Genomic DNA, 18,477 nt, shown 5'->3' on the forward strand with positions numbered 1-18,477 from the left:
CCTCAGTTGCTTCTCTGACTTTCTCATTGTCACTTCTGATGCCTTGAAGGCAAGGACTATGTTCTTTGCTGCTTTTGTAACCTGCAGGCTCTAGCACCATCCCTGACCAGAAGTAACTGTTTACTAATATCTTATGGAAAGGCTGCTAGTAAGAATCTGGAAGTGGGAAGATGGAGGCAGGGTGAGAAAGATGAACTCTGACAATAATAAAGGCAAAGATGCAAATTATTTCCCCTTTATCTTCAGAACCAAGTGGGACAAAATATCTTCTGTCCTGTACATTCATAATCAACTAAAGTATTGCTCTCAGGTTCTATTTCCCTGGAGTTCTGAAGTCTCTCTTGTCCCACTGCATCCTGTATCCTTGGGAAGCTCATGTCTCCTTCTTCACTCTACTGAATCCAGATTATAGCCTGATTTTTACAAATTCCAGTTCCTAATGTAATTTACAACATTATTCTCATTTCTGGTCTAGAGTCCAAAAAACCCCATATATCTTCTTTTCAAAGTCCTACCTACGTACCTACCTACACCATGTACCTTTTTACATCACCAAAGGAGTACCATGCCAATGCATAAACAGTCATTTAAATGGAAGGCATGCCAGAAGTGTTCTAAGAGTTTTGCAAAATTTAAAATAAATGCTTATTTTTCACCTGTCAGCATCATCATTGCTAATATTTATGTAACATTTTTGCAGAACCCTTTACATATATCATCTCATTTGATCCTCATAAAAGTTCCATGATGCAGGTGTTATTATTACTCTCATTTTATAAATGAAGAAACTAGGGCTGTAAATTAATTGATTTGCCCTGAGTCTCACAGGTCTTCTTGGCTCTAAATCTAATGCTCTATCTATTGTGCTTCCTAGCTGCCAATATAAAACATTAAACTCTTAAGCTTTGAGTTCAAGAAAGTGTTTTTATCACCTACCAGTAATTATTTATCATATATGCAAATTTAAGTAGGAAAATTATAGGAGTATTAAAAGACATAAGTAAGCTTGATATTAAATTTTATGTGCAAACCAAAAGTCCACCTTCTATAGGAAGTTTTCTCCAACCCTTCCATTCCAATGACTTCCCTGTTTTAATGATTTCCATTTATCCTATATGTAGTTTGCTTTGCATATATCTATTTGCATGTTTTTGGCCTCATTAGATGATAAGCTCTCTGAAGGCTGGGATTATCTTTTGCCTCTCTTTGTATTCCCAGGGTTTAGCACAATGCCTGACTTGTGGTAAGCAGATTGATCCTTTGGCTCCACATAGCTTTGATTAGCATTCTCATATTTGGAATTCAGGCAGATGTTATAGACTTGAGCCAAAGATACCAATTTAAGTCATAATGACAGCATTATAGGAAAGAAAACTAAGAAACACTAGTGCTATTTTTAAAAAACTTAAAATTCATTGATGAACAGGATGATTTCAGAAAGAGTTCGAAAGACCTATGTGAACGGATGCAGAGTGAAATAAGCAGAACCAGGAGAACATTATGTATAGGAACTGCAATATTGTGGAATGATCAACTGTAACAGACTTTGCTACTAACAGCAATACAATGATCCAGGACAATTCTGTGGGGCTTTTGACAAAGAATGCTGTCCTCCTCCAGAGAAAGAACTGTTGGAGTAGAAATGCAGATGAAAACATATGATATCACTTGTTTATTTGGGTATATGTTTTGGGGTTTTGGTTTTATGAGATTATTTATATGGAAATGTAAAAAACCCTAAAATTCAAGTACTTTCAAAGGTAAAGAGGCAGCAATAATTTTCCAGTTTCTTCTCTGTATCATCCTTCTCTTAAAGCCAATTGAAAAAAAATTACTTTTTTATCCCAAAGCCTGGCCCTTTTAGTTTATGTCAGATCTGCAATAGGTCCTAGGTTCCTGCAGGACCAAGGAAGTCTCAGTAGAAGCAATGTAAAACTAAACTTATGACATAACAAAGTTTAATTAAACCAAGCCATGCTATTGGACAGGGAAGCTGCTCCTCCTTACATTTGTTGGTCCTGGCATAAGAAACAGCATCACTGTTGGCCAACTGGACCCAAAAAGAATTTTTATTTTTTTATATTTTTAAAAAACCCTTACCTTCTGTCTTAGAATCAATACTGTGCATTGGTTCCAAGGCAGAAAAGCAGCAAGGACTGGGGGCTAGGCAATGGGGGTTAAGTGACTTGTCCAGGATCACACAGGTAGGAAGTGTCTGAGGCCAGATTTGAACCAAACAAATTTTTTAGAGATGAAGAAAACACAAAATAATGGTGAGGGAGTAGCCATAGTAATTTAAAGGAATAAAAGAGTACTGCCCAAGTCCTCTCAGGTAATCTTCCAAGGTGATCACAGATCAATAAAGGAAAGGCTCATATTACCTGAAAACTCAGTTCTTCCAATAATCCCATATCTGGAAGTTACCATGAAAAACCATCTGGTCCAAGATCTGCCTTTTTATCTGTGCAGGAGAGATGGGTGTCTGTTTCCTTCATAAATTTCTCTAGGAATTTTGTTTGGGATTATTCAAATAAGGGGTGGTGTGGCAGAGCTGGTCTCTGTTAAGAAGAGCTATATTCAAGTCCTGTTATGGGACCCTTGGCAAGTCACTTAAGCATCTAAGTTACAGAGTCCATGAGAGTTTACTATGCCAATGAAATCAAAGGTTCCACTTTTAGACTAGATTCAAAGGCATCTAGCCTTACACATGTAATGTAATGTAAATGTAACCTTACACACACACACACACACACACACACACACACACAGTCAGGCATTCATGATTCAGTGTCAGTGATTACTTTGAGACTGACTGAGAAAATTCTTCTAAATAAGACCTTCACGCTTCCCCAATGCATCTCCCCGCTCCACGTTTAAATCTACGGAATAGAAGGCACTTAATTATTTCTGTCTGTTAAGGCACAAATACTCCCAGGAGATGCCACATCATTCATTCAACCAATAGTTCATCCAACAACTCATTTCCCATCTAGCTGCTTTCCTGAACTTCATGATCTCCAGAAACTCATTATCTCTGCCAGATGAAATCAATTCTGAATCTCATGCCTCTTCAGCATCCCTTGTCCACTGGGACCCCTCCTTCCTTCTGGATGGAGGGGGTGGGAAGTAGACCTAGGGGAGCTCATTCCAGGTCTTCCACCCCTCTGAGGGAGGGTGCCTAGGTATTCATTCCCACTATTTCCCACCAGACTGTACTCTTAAGACTTCATGATCTCGGGAAACCCGTAAATCTGCAAGATGAAATCAATTCTGAAATTCATACTGCTTAAGAGCATTTATTTCCCAATCCTGCTGAGGATTTCTTCATACACCCCTACATTGGGTATCTTCCTCTTTCTTCCGTTTCTTTTTTTTTTTTTAATGGTGCCTCCTCTGTTAAATTGGGAGCTCCTGGAGGCCAGGGACTGTCTTAAGTCTGTCTTTGTAGCTTTAATGGTGGCTTATGATAGGTACTTCATAAACGTTTATTTTTTTCTGAGACTCTAAAATCATTATTCAGTTGCCTATCAAGTTCATCTCTATTCAGGATTTATTAAGATCATTTTCAGAGAGCTTTAGATGGGTAGGAGAGCACAGGCTGGTAACATCACTGTTGGCCAACTGGGCCCAAATAGAATTTTGAGAAAAGAATAAAATACAAAATAATGGAGAGGGGTAGCCATCATAATTTAAAGGGATAAAAGAGTACTACTACCCAAGACCTCTCAGCTAAGGAGGAGGGAAGGAGTGCAGAATGGAGGACAACAATACAAAGAAGCAAATGCTGGCTACTTTCCTCTTTCCTTTCTGTCTTAAAAAAATTTTTTTTTGTTATAAAGGATTATTTTTCTGGGAGGAGAGAGTGATTCAGGGAGAAGTCTAGAAAACATACAAAAGATATCAATAAAAATCTTTTTTAAAAAGGAGAACTTGATAGAGCCCTGAGCTCAATGAAAGTATATAACAAAAGTTCTCTAATATCTATTTTCCAACATTAATACATTTTTATTCATTTGGTAAGAAGTAGATAAAACCAGAATGTTTACCCATGTCACTAATCATAGCTGGCATTTTATAGACAGAAGCCAAGAGTGTTGTGGGTTCTGAAGGAAAGAGGGACAAAGAGAAACTTTAGAAAAGTGTGCTGGGGAGCTCAGGACAGTTGGATCAGGAGTCATTTCCTTCTCACAATACTCACTGAGTCTGGGTCTCGCTGCTGTTCAAGAAACGCTGAAAATTCCACCAGTCGAAGTTTGGTTGTTCCAATAGAGCGGCCCTGCCATGCAGGAACTGAGGGTGCTGGTGCGGATGTAGGCTCGAACCCTGAAACACCAACCATGACCTTTAAGCTCTAGCCATTCAATCAGATTAAACTTGGATTCAATCTTCTCAAAATCTGCAGATTCCTTAAGGAGACAATGTTCTCTATAATACAATTTGAAGTCAGGTTTTGGAGAAAAGGACAACCAATTCCATTAGCAACCCAAGAAAGACTCAAACTAATGAATCATAAATATATGTGGAGTTTTTACAAAGGGGGCATATCTCTATGAGACAAACATCTTTCTTATTTTTTTTTTTGACAATCAATGACAACAGAGATCTAGAGCAGAAATTCTTAAGATTTTTAGTTCCTGTACTCCTCTGGCAATCTAGTTAAGTTTGTGGACCTCTTCTCAGAATAATGGTTTTAAATATATAAAATACATAAAATCATAAAGGAAACCAATTTTATAGGAATATGGTTATCTAAATATATATAGATATATTTATTATATATGTATAAATATATATATTTTTTTTTTTTAAACCCTTGCCTTCCATTTTGGAGTCAATACTGTGTATTGGCTCCAAGGCAGAAGAGTGGTAAGGGCTAGGCAATGGGGGTGAAGTGACTTGCCCAGGGTCATACAGCTGGGAAGTGTCTGAGGCTAGATTTGAACCTAGGACCTTCTGTCTCTAGACCTGACTCTCAATCCACTGAGCCACCCAGCTGCCCCCTAAATAGATATTTTTTAAAAGTTCTGCATTGACTGGTTTTTGCTGATTTATTCCTCTTTTTTTCTTTTAGAAATTATTTATTATATGGGATGGCTCTCTTGGAGCAAGGAAGTAATACAGAGGGATATAAATTCATGGACCTCCATATACTTTAGCCATAACTTCCTAAGATCCAGGAAAGAAAGTTCTTGCCACCAAAGTCCTTGGAACCATCAAATCATTTGAAATTTTATTGATGAAAATGGCATAAAAAGAGGCATTAACATCTGTTTTGCTGATGCAATCTGGACAGACTGGGACCTTTGCTGCCTGCCATATGTGTTATCTTCCCCATTAGAAGGTGATCTCTTTGAGGGCAGAGATTGTCTCACTTTTCTATCTTAGCACAGTGTTCCACACATGGTCAGCACTTAGAAAGTGCATCATTCATTTATTCATTCTTCAACACAGTGGGGAGGACACACACTAATTACGCCTAATGAAGAGAGATGTATTGGGGCTAGAGAGGAGGTGATGGTCTTGTATATTGGTTGGAGCTTTAAAGAAGTCCAATATTGCATTCAGAAGAATACGCAAAAGAGACTTACCTGGAATGGGGGCAGTGACTGTGGGCTGGATGGGATAGGCCTGCTGCACAAAGGGCTTGACACTAGAAAAAAGGGACAGAGAATGCCACATTAAGACCATTTGGGGCAGAAGACTAGGGGCTACTCAAGAACCTAAACTCATTAAGTAGATTGCCTTTTTTTTCTTTTTGGCCAGGAATACATACAAAATATCTACAAAAATCTCGTTGTGTGAAATAGAATGCTAGGGAACAACTTCTCTTCCTAAAATGTGTCTGCAGTAAAAAGGGAAGGCTTTCAAAGGAGGGGGAGGACAAGGCAAAGGGAAATGAGAATAGAAGAGAGCCTTCTGGATATCGTGAAACTGTTCCTTTCATTACTGGTACAGTGGAAAGACTGCTAAATATAAAGGGGGAGGACCTGAGGTCAAATTCTGGCTTTGCCCCATACTGTCAGGGTGAAGATGGGTAAGTCACATCTCTCAGAACCTCAGCTTCCTCACCTGAGAGGGTTGGACTAGAAGGCTCCAAGGTCTCTTCCAGCTCTGTATCTATGATCCTAAGATCCCTTTAGGGGATGGTGTGCAGGATCAACTCCACTCTATTCATGGTCCATGGATTCAAATGCTCTATAAGTCTACTTAATGTCTAAGCGCCCACTGACTATCAGGCTAAATTAAATTATCCTTGTTTTATCCTCTGAAGAGACAGACAGACATTTTCCTTATAGCACTATGAGAAATACCGCTTTGAGCTTCTCTTGTTAGAAAAGCTGAAAGAAAATAATTGCTATTACTTTGAAAGGTAACATGGTATGAAGGGACACATTCTAGATTCAATGTGAGACCAAGGATGACCGCTGGACCTGCAATCTTGGGAGATGTGTGACTCTGAACAAGTTACTGAATCTCTCCAAGTTTCAGGTCTTTCATATACAAATGGGAATGGCATCACCTGGCTCGCCCACCTTACAGGGCTGTAAGAAGAACAGATTTTTGGTTACACAGAGCTTTGAAAATTACAAAGCATATCACAAAGGAATGATGTGGCAATGCCCTCCAAAGAGAGAAAGGAGATCAATCCCTTGGAATGCTTTCAACCCTCAGAAATACAAGGATTTTCTCCAAGCCCACAAATCATAGAATTGTAGGAAGCCACAATCAGAAGAAGTCAAGGAGGTCTTCTCATCAAGTTCATTCCTGGGCTAGAATATGTTCTATAATGGCCCTAACAAGTTCCCTTCTCCAGCCTTTCTTTGAAAATCTCAGGAGCAGAGGCTCCCAAACTTTTCCAGTTCCCTTATCCCTTGGCTTTCAGTGAAATTACCTCCCGCCTCCCCCCTGACTGAATAGGAAAGGAAATTAATTCTGGAACTTATTATAAACACATAGAAGAAATAAAATAGAGAGATACATTGGATTCCTTTTTAATCACTTGTAGGAGCAGAGTTATATGACGTGATTTAAGCAGGATTTTGTAACTTCATTGATTGGAAATTAAAAAAAAACTAAAACTTTCCCCATAACCTCTTGACATGTTCTTTGGATTGGGAATCCCTACATTAGAGTTAAAGAGAACTCGTAGCTTCTTAAGGGAGTCCATTCTACTTTGAATAGCTCTAGTTCATGACTTTTAGGGAGAAGAAACTAATTAATGAGGCTAAAAAATTGCATTGTGAACAAAATCATTATTTACATGTAGTTGAAACTTAACTGCTTCAGTGTGATTAATGGAACACCTTTCCTGAATTCACATAATTCTGAATTATAGAATATTTGGGATAGTTCGGGTTTGTTTGTGGGCTTTTTTTTGGGGGGTGGGGGGTGGGTGTGTGGCGTCCAGACCTGCGACTTTTATCAGTACATGGAATGGAAAACTGCTAAGGACACAGATCAACAGTAGTCTAGCAGTCTGAAGTCTTGAGTTGCCATAGGGAACTGAGAGATTATATGATGACAGAGTGTGTCAGAGGCAGAGAGTGAACTCGGGTCTTTCTTATTCCAAGACCAACTCTGACCACTATTCCATGTTGTTACTAAGAAATGTACTTTCCTAGCTTTTGAAGTCATAATATACTTAGGGCTCCTCAGATGGCTGTGAAATAAAGAATACTGCCCAATGAGAAGATTTTTATATACCAAGTATTAGAATTATTTGTCAATGTATGAAAAAAGGAAGTTTTTCAAGGGGACGGTAGCTTTTGGGATTATTTCTCTTCTAATTTTATTATTGGCTTTGGCCATTAGTAAGCCATTTCTTCATAGACAAAATGAAGCTAATATGGCCAACCTTGGTCAGAAACCCCTAAAATGTACAGGTGGAATGAATGTGGCTTCATCAGAGACACTTTCCCTAAAGGCTGAATTGAACATAGACCCAACTTCCCTGAGCCTTGAGAGCTTCTTCCTGTAAAATCAGAAAGTCAGGCCAAATGACATCTAAGGATTGTTCCAATTTGAATTCCCCACCATCTAGGGGACTAGTTTGCCTGTCTTGTGGCAGTACATTCTTCAGATAGACATGCATACAATCAAGGATTTTCAACTTACTCTTGTGAAGATCCTGGCTGACCTGTTTGTATCATTCCTGGCCAGAACTGGAAAAGTTAAGATATTGAATAATTAAGAATAATTTCTGAAACACACACACACACACACACACACACACACACACACACACATACACACACACAAATGCTAAAAACAATGGTTAAACTTCAATGATCCTTGGGATTATTGTGGTAGTTTCTCCCTCTTCCAAGGTAGATTGCAAGAGTATCACACCTTAGTAGATGGTCTTCTTGTCTTCTTGTGTTGCTGTCCCCCCATAATTCATATTCTGTTGATCAGTCTTTCAGGGCTCATCCTCTCTACCCTCAGTCTAGTCCTTGAACAACAAACATGTAGGCCATCACTGGTCCACACTTCCAGCTTGGTAGAACCTGACCAAGCTGGCATTCTATTAGTTTTTGAGGGCCACCTTTCATTCCTTCATAAAGCAGGAAAGAATGACTTCCTTAGAAGCACAAGAACCTAAGGTTAGCTGGTGAGGAAATCTTTGGGAAACAAATTAGAAACTTGTCGTTATGATGCTAGCTTGTCTCTACAGTGCTTCCAAATGACTGGGAGCTCTACTCTACCTGCTCCCATCCCCAATCCCCCAGCACATACCAACCTCTTGTGTTCAACATTTGTCTTCCTCTACAAATCTGCCCCCTCCACTTATTTCCCTTTTTAACATTCTCTCCTACTATCCCCTTATACATACAGATTTATTTTTTTAAATTTTATTTAATTGATTAATTTAGAGCATTTTTCCAGGATTACAAAAATCATGTTCTTTCCCTCCCCATTCCCCAACCCTCTCCCATATCCAATGCACAATTCCACTGGTCAAGACCTATTTCATACACACAGATTTAAATCTTCTAGGCGACAGGCCATTTCATTTTGGTCTTGGTATCCCCAGTGCCTGATCCATAGTATGGGCTTAACAAATGCTTACTGATTGATTATTGACCTACCTTGATTCCCACATATTCCTTAGTACCTTGAAAGGTTGATTGAGAACTGATTTCCCTCAAAAGAATGAAGGCTCCTTGAAGATAGGGATATTGCTTTTGTCTGTGAATGCACGGTGCTCAGAGCCATCCCTTGTGCATAGTGGTCACTTAGTAAATATTTGCTGAATTGAATTGAATTCTCTGCTTTCAGAGCTCAAGGTGACTAGACATGAAGAGCACCCACAGAAGGTTGGCAAGAAAAACTTCAGCCCAATATGATAGGCTGAGTTTGAAGGCAGAGCTAAAAGACATCCCCTTTCTGTCATGCTTAGTATTAATTGCTATCTAAGTCACCGAGGAAGACAGAACAGGATTCCATTTGCCCATTTACATGGAGAAAGTCCTTCATTGGAAAGGGATAATGATAAGAGATAACTCTAAGCTCCCATCCATGGGGGAACACTTCTCTATGTAGATTCTGAGTTCGAGGATCCCTTAAGGATCTCTTCAGTGGATCTTACTCTTTACTATTTGACCATAAGATTTCTTTACATTCCATGGGGCATAACTACAGAAGAGAGCCAGTTGCATGCTGCTAGAGACTACGGATCTTGACTCTTGCTCCTTTGCTTATCACCACCAGCACAGAAGCGCTTACCGAAATGAGCTAATGGCTTACCCCTGGTGCGCCTGGAAATGTGGGGCGTGGGATTCCCGGCAGTCCCAGCTTGTTGTGAATGGCAGTTGCTGAGACTATCTGGGCTGATGACATGGCCGCCATGTGCTGCAGAGCTTTGTCCTTCGCGGTCTGATCCTTTAATGGGACAGTTACACACCACCTTAAAACAGGGCTCCAATCTAATGACCAGCTTAGATGCTATTAGCACTTAAACTACAATGTAAAAGCCACCAAAAAAAAAAAAGCCAAAATCAAAGCAACCATGCATAGATAAATACAGCCAGAAGGCTCAACTCTACCTAACCTACCTTTGATAATATAGCTTTTTCTAGTCTACTACCCAACTATACAAATTCTTCAGCGTTGACATTTTCCCCTGAAAACTCTTGTTTTTAATAGATACTCAAAATGAGAAATAAACAATCGGTTTTCAACTCCCAATGTGGATATTCAGTTATTGATACATTCAAGGTGGGGGAATGGGGAGATCACTGATTTTTGGGCATACTGGCCAAAGGACCTAAAGGTCTGGAGGTAGGTTTGGAGCAGGGGAGGCAATCTCTGCCCCAGAGAAGGGGCAGGTGAGAATCATGGGACTCTTCACCTACTTTTCACAAACACAAGGGCTCCTGAATTCAGGTGGACTGCTGAAACACTGGTTAAAAGAACTAGTGGTGAAGGAAGGCCAGAAGCAATGATGCAAGGTCACTTGTACAAGCAAACTGGCAGGCATGCTCAGGAGGCAAGGGCAGCATGCTCTCTCAGACACACAGACGTGTTTCCTTTAAAGCTGAAAGCCTGGGTAGTGACGCTAACTTTTTAAATGCTCCTATTAGAACCAGCAAAGGCTGAAGATACAGTCAAAGCTAGCCAAAAATTCTGCCAAGCACAGCTCAAGTAAATAATACTTGGTTTAACGAAAATACTTACCATGCTTGTTACCTGGATACAATAACAAACAGTTTGTTAAAATGGTTGTGGTACAACAGTAGGGTTTCTTTTTCTTCAATTAAAAAAAAAGTATATCTATGTATGTAGCATATATGTGTGTACATATGTATGCATACATACATATACATACTGGCGTATAAAATACAAATAAAAATGAGCTCCCCCATGGGCCAGAACAGACAATTTAGGTATTCACCCAGAGACTGATCGAAAAATGGTTACCCCTGTCTCCTCCCCCCAAACAAAACGCATGAAGTCTCAAGCTGATTTTGTGGTTTGTTTTTCCCCCAAATACAGATATAGAATCTATGAGAAGCCCAAATGGGAAAGTGATCAAAATCTTCATGTCAGCAACTCCCACTACCAAAGGGTTGGCAATTTCTACTTGGGCGCCATAGGTAAATGCAGAAAGGATCACTTCTTCTGGGTGAATGTGCTATTAACAGTTAATAGAATTTCTGCACAAGCACCAGGCAGGAAAGAGAAAACTTGCAAGTAAAACACACGGGCTCATGGCACCTGAATCTGAGCGCCACCCACCCAGAGAAACTCCGTGCCATCGTCAGATCACACATCAAAGTAGCGATAACACAATGATGGGGAGACAAAAACAATTTACGGCCACGTACAAAGCTGTCGCTCCTAATGAAAGGGACGATGGTAAACTGTAGCTACAGGTCAAGGAACCCAGTACAAGCTGAGACAGATGTCACGGAAATGTTTACAGATTCTACCAAAGCTGTGCAACCACCACAGATGAACACCCTGTATGCTGTCACAACTGGCGTGATACATTGGCTAGGCTGAACAAGATGAAATAAAAAGCTAACTGACAATTATTAGGGTGGTATCTGTACTCAGAGAAAACAGCAACACCTCACAGGCTTTGTATCAACTGAACTCAATTAGATAACTGGAGCTTGAATCCTGAAGCCCTATAACATTTTTTAAAACCATTTTTGGATATGAATCTTTCTGAGACACATCCATCCCTGCCTTCACAAATACAGGGTACCAAACACAATTTCCCCTTTTTGGAGAACCATCAGGATGATGTACTATGAAGAATAAACAACCATGCTCTCAATCTGCTATCAGTTTGTGGCTGAATAGGTCCAGCAATCTCCCTCTAACTCAGTCTTACATCTGATCTTTGAAGACCCCTCCCTCCCTCTGAGCTATTTTTTCTCAGCTTTTAGTAACCCACATCTCTTTATTGTTTCCAGCCCATCACTAATTCTATACCTTGACCATTAAAAAAAAATCTGGATCCATGAGACAAAGTGTCTCAGAGTTGCTTGGGGTATTGAAAAGTTAGTCGCTCAAATGCAGTATCTGTCAAAGGCAGGATCTAAACACAGGTTTTCCTGATGAGTTTTGAAGTCAGAATAAGGAATATCTGAATTTAAATCTTACTTTTGACATTTACTTGCTATGTAACCTGAGATAAATCACTTAAGTCCATAACAGCTTCCTCATCTGTAAAATGGGAATAATAGAAGCATCTACCTGGAGGGGTAGCTGTAAGAATCAATATATAGAAAATAAAGCAAGTATACAACATATATGTGTGTCTGTGTGTATATACTTTTAAAATATACACAATATATGTGTATGGATATATATATAGATACAAATATAGCTCTTTAAAGTTCACTCGGTGTATTTTAAAGAGCTACATAAACTATCAGTGTTATAAAAAGATGATAAAATTATTAGTTATTAGTATTATGATACAGTGCCTCTCAATTTACAGGCAGTAGGAGGTTACTAGGTGGTCTCAATGATAGAGTTGGACCTGGAGTCAGGAAGACCAGAGTTCAAATCTGGTCTCAAAGGTACTAGCTGTGTGATGTTGGGTAAGTCTAAATTTAACCACTGGAGAAAGAAATAGCCAAAAGCTTCAGTATATTTGGCAAGAATACCCCACAGACAGAATTAGTGTTCTATGGTCTACTGGGTCACAAAGAGTCAGATATGACTCAATAACAGCAACAACAAAAGGGGCCTGCTATTTATTAACTATTTATTGAGTTGTTAGCCATACTTGTAGACTCGCTGATATTTCCCACAGAAAGACTGTTAAACTATAAACTGGCTTTTCCCAACTGGACTCTTCATATTTATTTACTGCATAGTCATATGGCCAAACTACTAGTCCCCCAATGAGAGAGATATTCACTAGGTTATTCTTGTGACTCTTGGGTGTATTCAGTGGATCTCTGCTCTCATCAATGAGGGAGGGAGAGAGGACATCCTGCAATGATTCATTCCATAAACCATCCATTTCCCATTATCTAATACTGTGATTCCTCCACTGGGGATCGAACATCCTGGGATCTCTTCTCTAGTTTTCCTTGAAACTGCATAGATACCAATGAAGTGTGAAGGTCGGTTATTCCTTGGTTTTGCCTGAAGCCCGACTAGCCCACCTTCTTTCTTGATCATCTTCGCCACTGTTTCTCTAAAGCAATACTTGGATCTCAATTAAATAAAAGCACAACCGGATCCACTGGATAGGGACCATCAATACATATTAGAAGTTACTTCAAGCCCAGGAGCTCTCAGAAGTAGTCTAAACCTCTCTTGTTAAGTTGCTGATCTCTAGCAGAAGATCCCCAGGGAACACAAAGATTTGTCTCCATCCTGGAGTAGACCACAGCATCTCACAAAGGAGCTGGAATCCTAATGACTGGACAAATCCCCTGCACCTAAGGGCTTTAGAATGTGACTCCTTGCCAGTGAGGGAAGAAATCTCAAATGAAGGGCAGTTCCCATTTCCAAAACTGGTTTTATTACATAAGTGGCACATTTGTTCATTTTTTTCATTCATTTGACAAATACTTTATGAGTATTATATGGAAGGCACTGAGCATCATGTGAAGGTAGACTGGCTTAAAATGATAGATATTTTTGGGTCTGTTGAATGATATTTCAGTTTTATATTTTGGTGGGCATTCCCTTTTCTGTAATGTACAGTAGGTCTCCCTTATGCACAGAGGATACACTCCAAGAACTACTACCGTAGATATAAGTGAATACCTACCTTTTTTTTTTTAATTTGGAAAATTTTATTTATTTAATTAATTTAGAATATTTTTCCATAGTTACAAGATTCATGTCTTTTCCTCCCCTCTCCTTCCCATAGCCAATGAACAATTCCACTGGGTTTCACATGTGTCATTGATCAAGACCTATTTCCATATTATTGATATTTGCACTAGGGTCATCATTTAGAGTCAACATCCCCAATCATATCCCCATTGACCCATGTGATCAAGCAGCTGTTTTTCTTCTGTGTTTCTAGTGAATACCTACTATTAACTGAATCAGCAGATACAGGGGCACAACTACACTATCCAAACCACTACTCTTACATTTGGGACATTTATTATGGTAAATAAGGGCCATCTTAAGCAAAGAATTCAATCAGCCAGAACAACAGAGGCAGACTGGGGAAAGTTTCACACAGGAGCATGGATATTGGGAATGGAGATGAATCGTTTACTGGGCTGGCAGATTTCAAAAATGTTACAGCCAGTATTTGCTTGGCAGATGGTTTGAAACTTAGGAACAACTTTTTCCCCCCATATAACCCCCCCATGGGTAGAACTGGGTTCTCTTTCAGCTGATATGGGCATGACTGGATTTATTTTTGTAAATTTTGATACATTATACTTTCCTAGTCAAAATCTGAGTTTCATAATCTATTCTTGACACTTCCCACCCAACTTGCCTTCATCTTACATGCCACGGACCTAACAAAAATATTCAAATTTGGGGTGAGAAAAGGAGCATGACATCCTAGTCAAGAGGATGGGGTTCCAGCTGGACCAGATGAGGCTCTGAATTTGTGGTTCCATAAGTATTTCTCCTTTTAAGCAAATCCCTGTTAAGTCACTGCTAAATAATACTGCTATTACATGTTTGTCTATATTTTGCATATAACTATGTATGCATTATCTACCTCAATAGGTTATAAGCCACTTGAGGGTGGGGATCATTCCAGTTTTGTCTTTGTATCCTCAGGTCTACTGCGGAGAGCTTTGGGCTTTTTTTCCATTCTGATCTATCTCTTCACTCTTTTCTTTTGCACAAAGGGAAAGGCCAAGAGTAGAAAGATAGTTAATCTCCTACAAAGAGACTCTTTCTGGACTATGTTGGAGATGCTCTTAAAAGGTCATATAATTTAATCAAGTTATTCCCAACCTTGTGCTAAGTGAGATGTATCTGATCACTGCTTATGTAATTTTGTAACATCTTCTTGCTCCTCTATAATACAAATTGATTTTGAAAATGAAAATAAATATGTCTAATATGGAAATGTTTTTCATGACTTCGAATAGTCTTGCATTTCTTGTCTTCTCAATGGGTACGAGAAGGGGTGAATGGGAAGGAGAGGGAGAATTTGGAGCTGAAAACAAAAATACAATTAGAATAAACTTAACATTGTTTTGAGAATTTCACAGAACTCCTTGAACAAAAATGCTTTACTAAATGGGAATGGTAGGTAGCTATGCTTCCAATGCAAAGGCTACCTCTCACTAAGGCTATGATGATACCAGAGGGCCCCAACTACCTAGCATTTTAAGAGTACTTTTGTGCCTCTAAAGTTCTTTTCTCACAATAACCCTAAGAGGTCACTTTAGTGATGAAATGCCTAGCCTGAAGCGTTAGTCCTCTTGAACAGAAACCAAGGAAATGATGGTGATTCTGATAGCCTGTAAAGCAGTCAATGAACTTTATAAAGCCTAGAGAAGGTGCAGAGATGTGAGAGGCAGAAGCCTACACAGAGTGTAAAGAGAGTGAGAGCATTTGCTTGGAACTCAGGAGAATCCGAAGGCATAGACTTCAGGCTGCTTCCTTTATATCAGAAGGAACTGGAAGGCCCCATCTAGATCTAAAAGCATTTGAATGAATAAGCAATGGTAAATATGTCTATTTTAGATCTAGAGCTAAATAGAATGTTGTATAACTCTGATTTAATATGTTAAGCTTGCGTTTTCAAGCTCTGAGATAGCTTGAAACTGTAAAAAAAAAAACAGAATAAATGTAAATGGTTATATTATTGTTTTCTTTTTTAAAGTAGTCTTTTCAGGGTCTTGGTATGTCCCTTCTGAATGGTTGGCTCAAAGTTCCTCACTCAGGCCACACAGTGGCAGAGAGAAGAGCCATAAGTTTTCTGTGGAAAGCCTGACCAAATGCCAGTCCGAGGTGATGGCCTGGAAATCCTGCCCTAATTACAGAGAATTTAACTGTTGGGCATCTGGGTTAGGGGTAGGGAGGACGAACACTGGGCAGGGGGTGGGTCAGCATTCTGAAGAGCATTCCAAAGTTCAGGGAACCAACCTAGATGAATGCCACAGATACAAAGATGCTCAGTTTCCAGAAGTGTGTGTCAGAGGAAGGGACCATGAATTGTTTGATCGGTGTACTTTGTCTTCTACACAATTTCTGAAACCTGGATACTAACAATGACCATTCTGATCTAATCACGGGCAGCCAAGTCCAGCTGCAGTCACCCATGAACTCCTCAGATGGAGCTTTTCAAAATGTATGTTACAAAGTAAACTTGACATCCATATTTTATAAAGCAGAGTTCAGCTGTGGCTATAATATGATGTTCCACTGACTGCCCCCATTTTGTATTTCAAATTTCTGGAGAATCTGCTTGCAAGATAGCTACATGTAATATAAATGATGGGAAGGGGGCCTGAATGCTTTATTTTCTATGATTTCAAGAACACAGGGCAAGTAGAAAGTATTTTTTATGGTAAATTTTTAACCACATATTGGAGGGCAGTGAGATGGCTGAATGGATAGAGAGCCAAACCTAGGGTCAGGAAGTAATCTGGCCTTAGACACCTCCTAGCTGTGTGATCCCGGACAAGTCACTTAGCCTTTATTGCTAATCCTCACCGCTCTTTTGCCTTGGAAACCAATACATAGCATTGGTTCTAAAATGAAAGATAGAGGTTTTAAAAAAGAAAAAAAATGACAATCCTTATATTTAATATTACAAATTTTTCTCTTCTTTTCAAATGTCAATTTTTTTTTGAAGGGGGAGGGAAGGGATCTCAAGGGACAATTAGGAAAAGAAGATACAAAGAAGGGAAATTCAAAGGCAGAAGTATTTGTAGTCATGACTCCACTGGCTCCACAAAGACTCCACTTAAAACTGGGCTAGTATCATAAAATGATTTTTAAAAACTGCTGTTCATGGAGATCTTCATTAAGGCATCATAGAAAAATTCAGGATGACAGGAGTCCATAAATCCAAGAGCTGTCAGTACTAGAAAACTGCATTCTCAAGATAAGAGACTTTCTGATGTGGAGCTGGGAAGGCAACAATTTGCTTGAAAAAAGGCTTAAACAAAAAGGAAACAGACAAGCACAAAAATGCTTCCTTAATACATAATTTTACAGATACAGTTTCTAGTCATACATTACACATTGATTCATATAGACTTGGTAATTATTAACTGTAGCCCCCAAAAGGATAAAAAGACCACAAAATATATCATTGTTCTCAACAAAGGATGGAGAGAACTTGAATGTTTTTCCCCTAGCCATGATCTCTAATTTGCTTATTATTAGAGAAGAGAGGAGTAAATACAAAAGCTGGCTATTTCAGTCTGATAGGGCCGGCTAAGCAAAGAATGCCCATTCAGGACTCTTCTGACTGGGTGTCTAATGAGCAGCAATTAATTCATCTGATTGTATTTCAAAATGCCCAAAGACTCCATTCACATCAAAGAAAAATGTTCAAGGCTTTTTATCATTGTTCACTTTAAAAGGTACAGAACTATATTTAGCCTCCTCTAATAGTCAACAATGTTTTCTTTAATATCATCGTGAGGCATATAATAAAAGATTGTCGAACTGAGGACATGAGAACTGTAGGTATGCTGAACTGCTTTCCTGTAATGAGCCTGGGACCTCAGATTCAAATTAATGTTAACAATGGATGTGGAAGAAAGGCTTCCACTTACTCACTATCTGGGTATTATCTTTTTGCAGGTGGGTTTTTACCTGACTTAAAATTTAGCATCTCAGACACACTTGAAGCCAGAGGCTCGAGTTTGGCTCTCAAAATGGCTTGCCTTTACCATTTTTCTATCTTCATTTTGCTCACATAATCCAAGAGCCAGAAGGTGATCTGGATGGGATGGAGCTTCTGCAAGTCCTCTGAGGGGCCATTCTACCCCTCACTTGTATACTTCCAGCAATGGTACTCACTGACTCAGAAGGCATCCTTCTTTCATGAGGCATATTTTTCTTCATATAGTAACATCCATCTCCCCCTCTGCAATTTCTTCCCACTGGTCCTAATTGTCCCTTTAGGTGCCCAAGAGGATACCTCTTCAAGTGACAGCCCTTCCTATCTTCCTTAGTTTCCTGTACCTTACTCTTCTCTATCCAGTCTACATTCTGGCAACACTGATCTACTTGCACACCTCACAACATCCTACATCTTCATTTCCATCCCTTCACACTCGCTGTCTGACCTCGAAACACGGAATACTTGGCTGAATCTTTTCTACTTCTAAATGCTATTAGCATTATTGCCCAGTATCTATATAGCCCTAGAAAATTTGCAAAGCACTTTACATGATTTAACTCATTTGCTCATCACAACAAGCTTGGGAGGGCTATTAGTCTTCTCATTTCATGGGAGTCTGGGCTAGAAAGGATTTCAATGATTTGCCCCTGGACAGGCAGCCAGGAAGTGTCTGAGAGGTGATCAGCTTTAAAGGCTCAGCTCAATTCCCTCTACCA

At 39.4% G+C, this 18,477-nt stretch overlaps 1 protein-coding gene across 7 annotated transcripts in view; it reads right to left on the reverse strand.

The window, feature by feature from the left end:
* The window catches only part of TEAD1 (TEA domain transcription factor 1), a 335,258-nt gene that overhangs the window by 62,946 nt on the left and 253,835 nt on the right, over nt 1-18,477 (reverse strand). For 6 of the 7 annotated variants that reach the window (XM_056802053.1, XM_016423443.2, XM_007497110.3 and 3 more), the window contains 4 exons: nt 9,748-9,882; nt 8,116-8,162; nt 5,589-5,650; nt 4,199-4,323 (listed from right to left, as the gene is read on the reverse strand). In XM_056802053.1, the coding sequence (XP_056658031.1) occupies nt 4,199-4,323; nt 5,589-5,650; nt 8,116-8,162; nt 9,748-9,882 (369 nt within the window). Of the gene's footprint in view, nt 1-4,198; nt 4,324-5,588; nt 5,651-8,115; nt 8,163-9,747; nt 9,883-10,677; nt 16,965-18,477 lie in introns of those variants that run through there. The other variant, XM_056802057.1, reaches the window with a different exon arrangement.

This window comes from Monodelphis domestica, chromosome 6, assembly GCF_027887165.1.
Source record: "Monodelphis domestica isolate mMonDom1 chromosome 6, mMonDom1.pri, whole genome shotgun sequence".
Taxonomy (NCBI): domain Eukaryota; kingdom Metazoa; phylum Chordata; class Mammalia; order Didelphimorphia; family Didelphidae; genus Monodelphis; species Monodelphis domestica.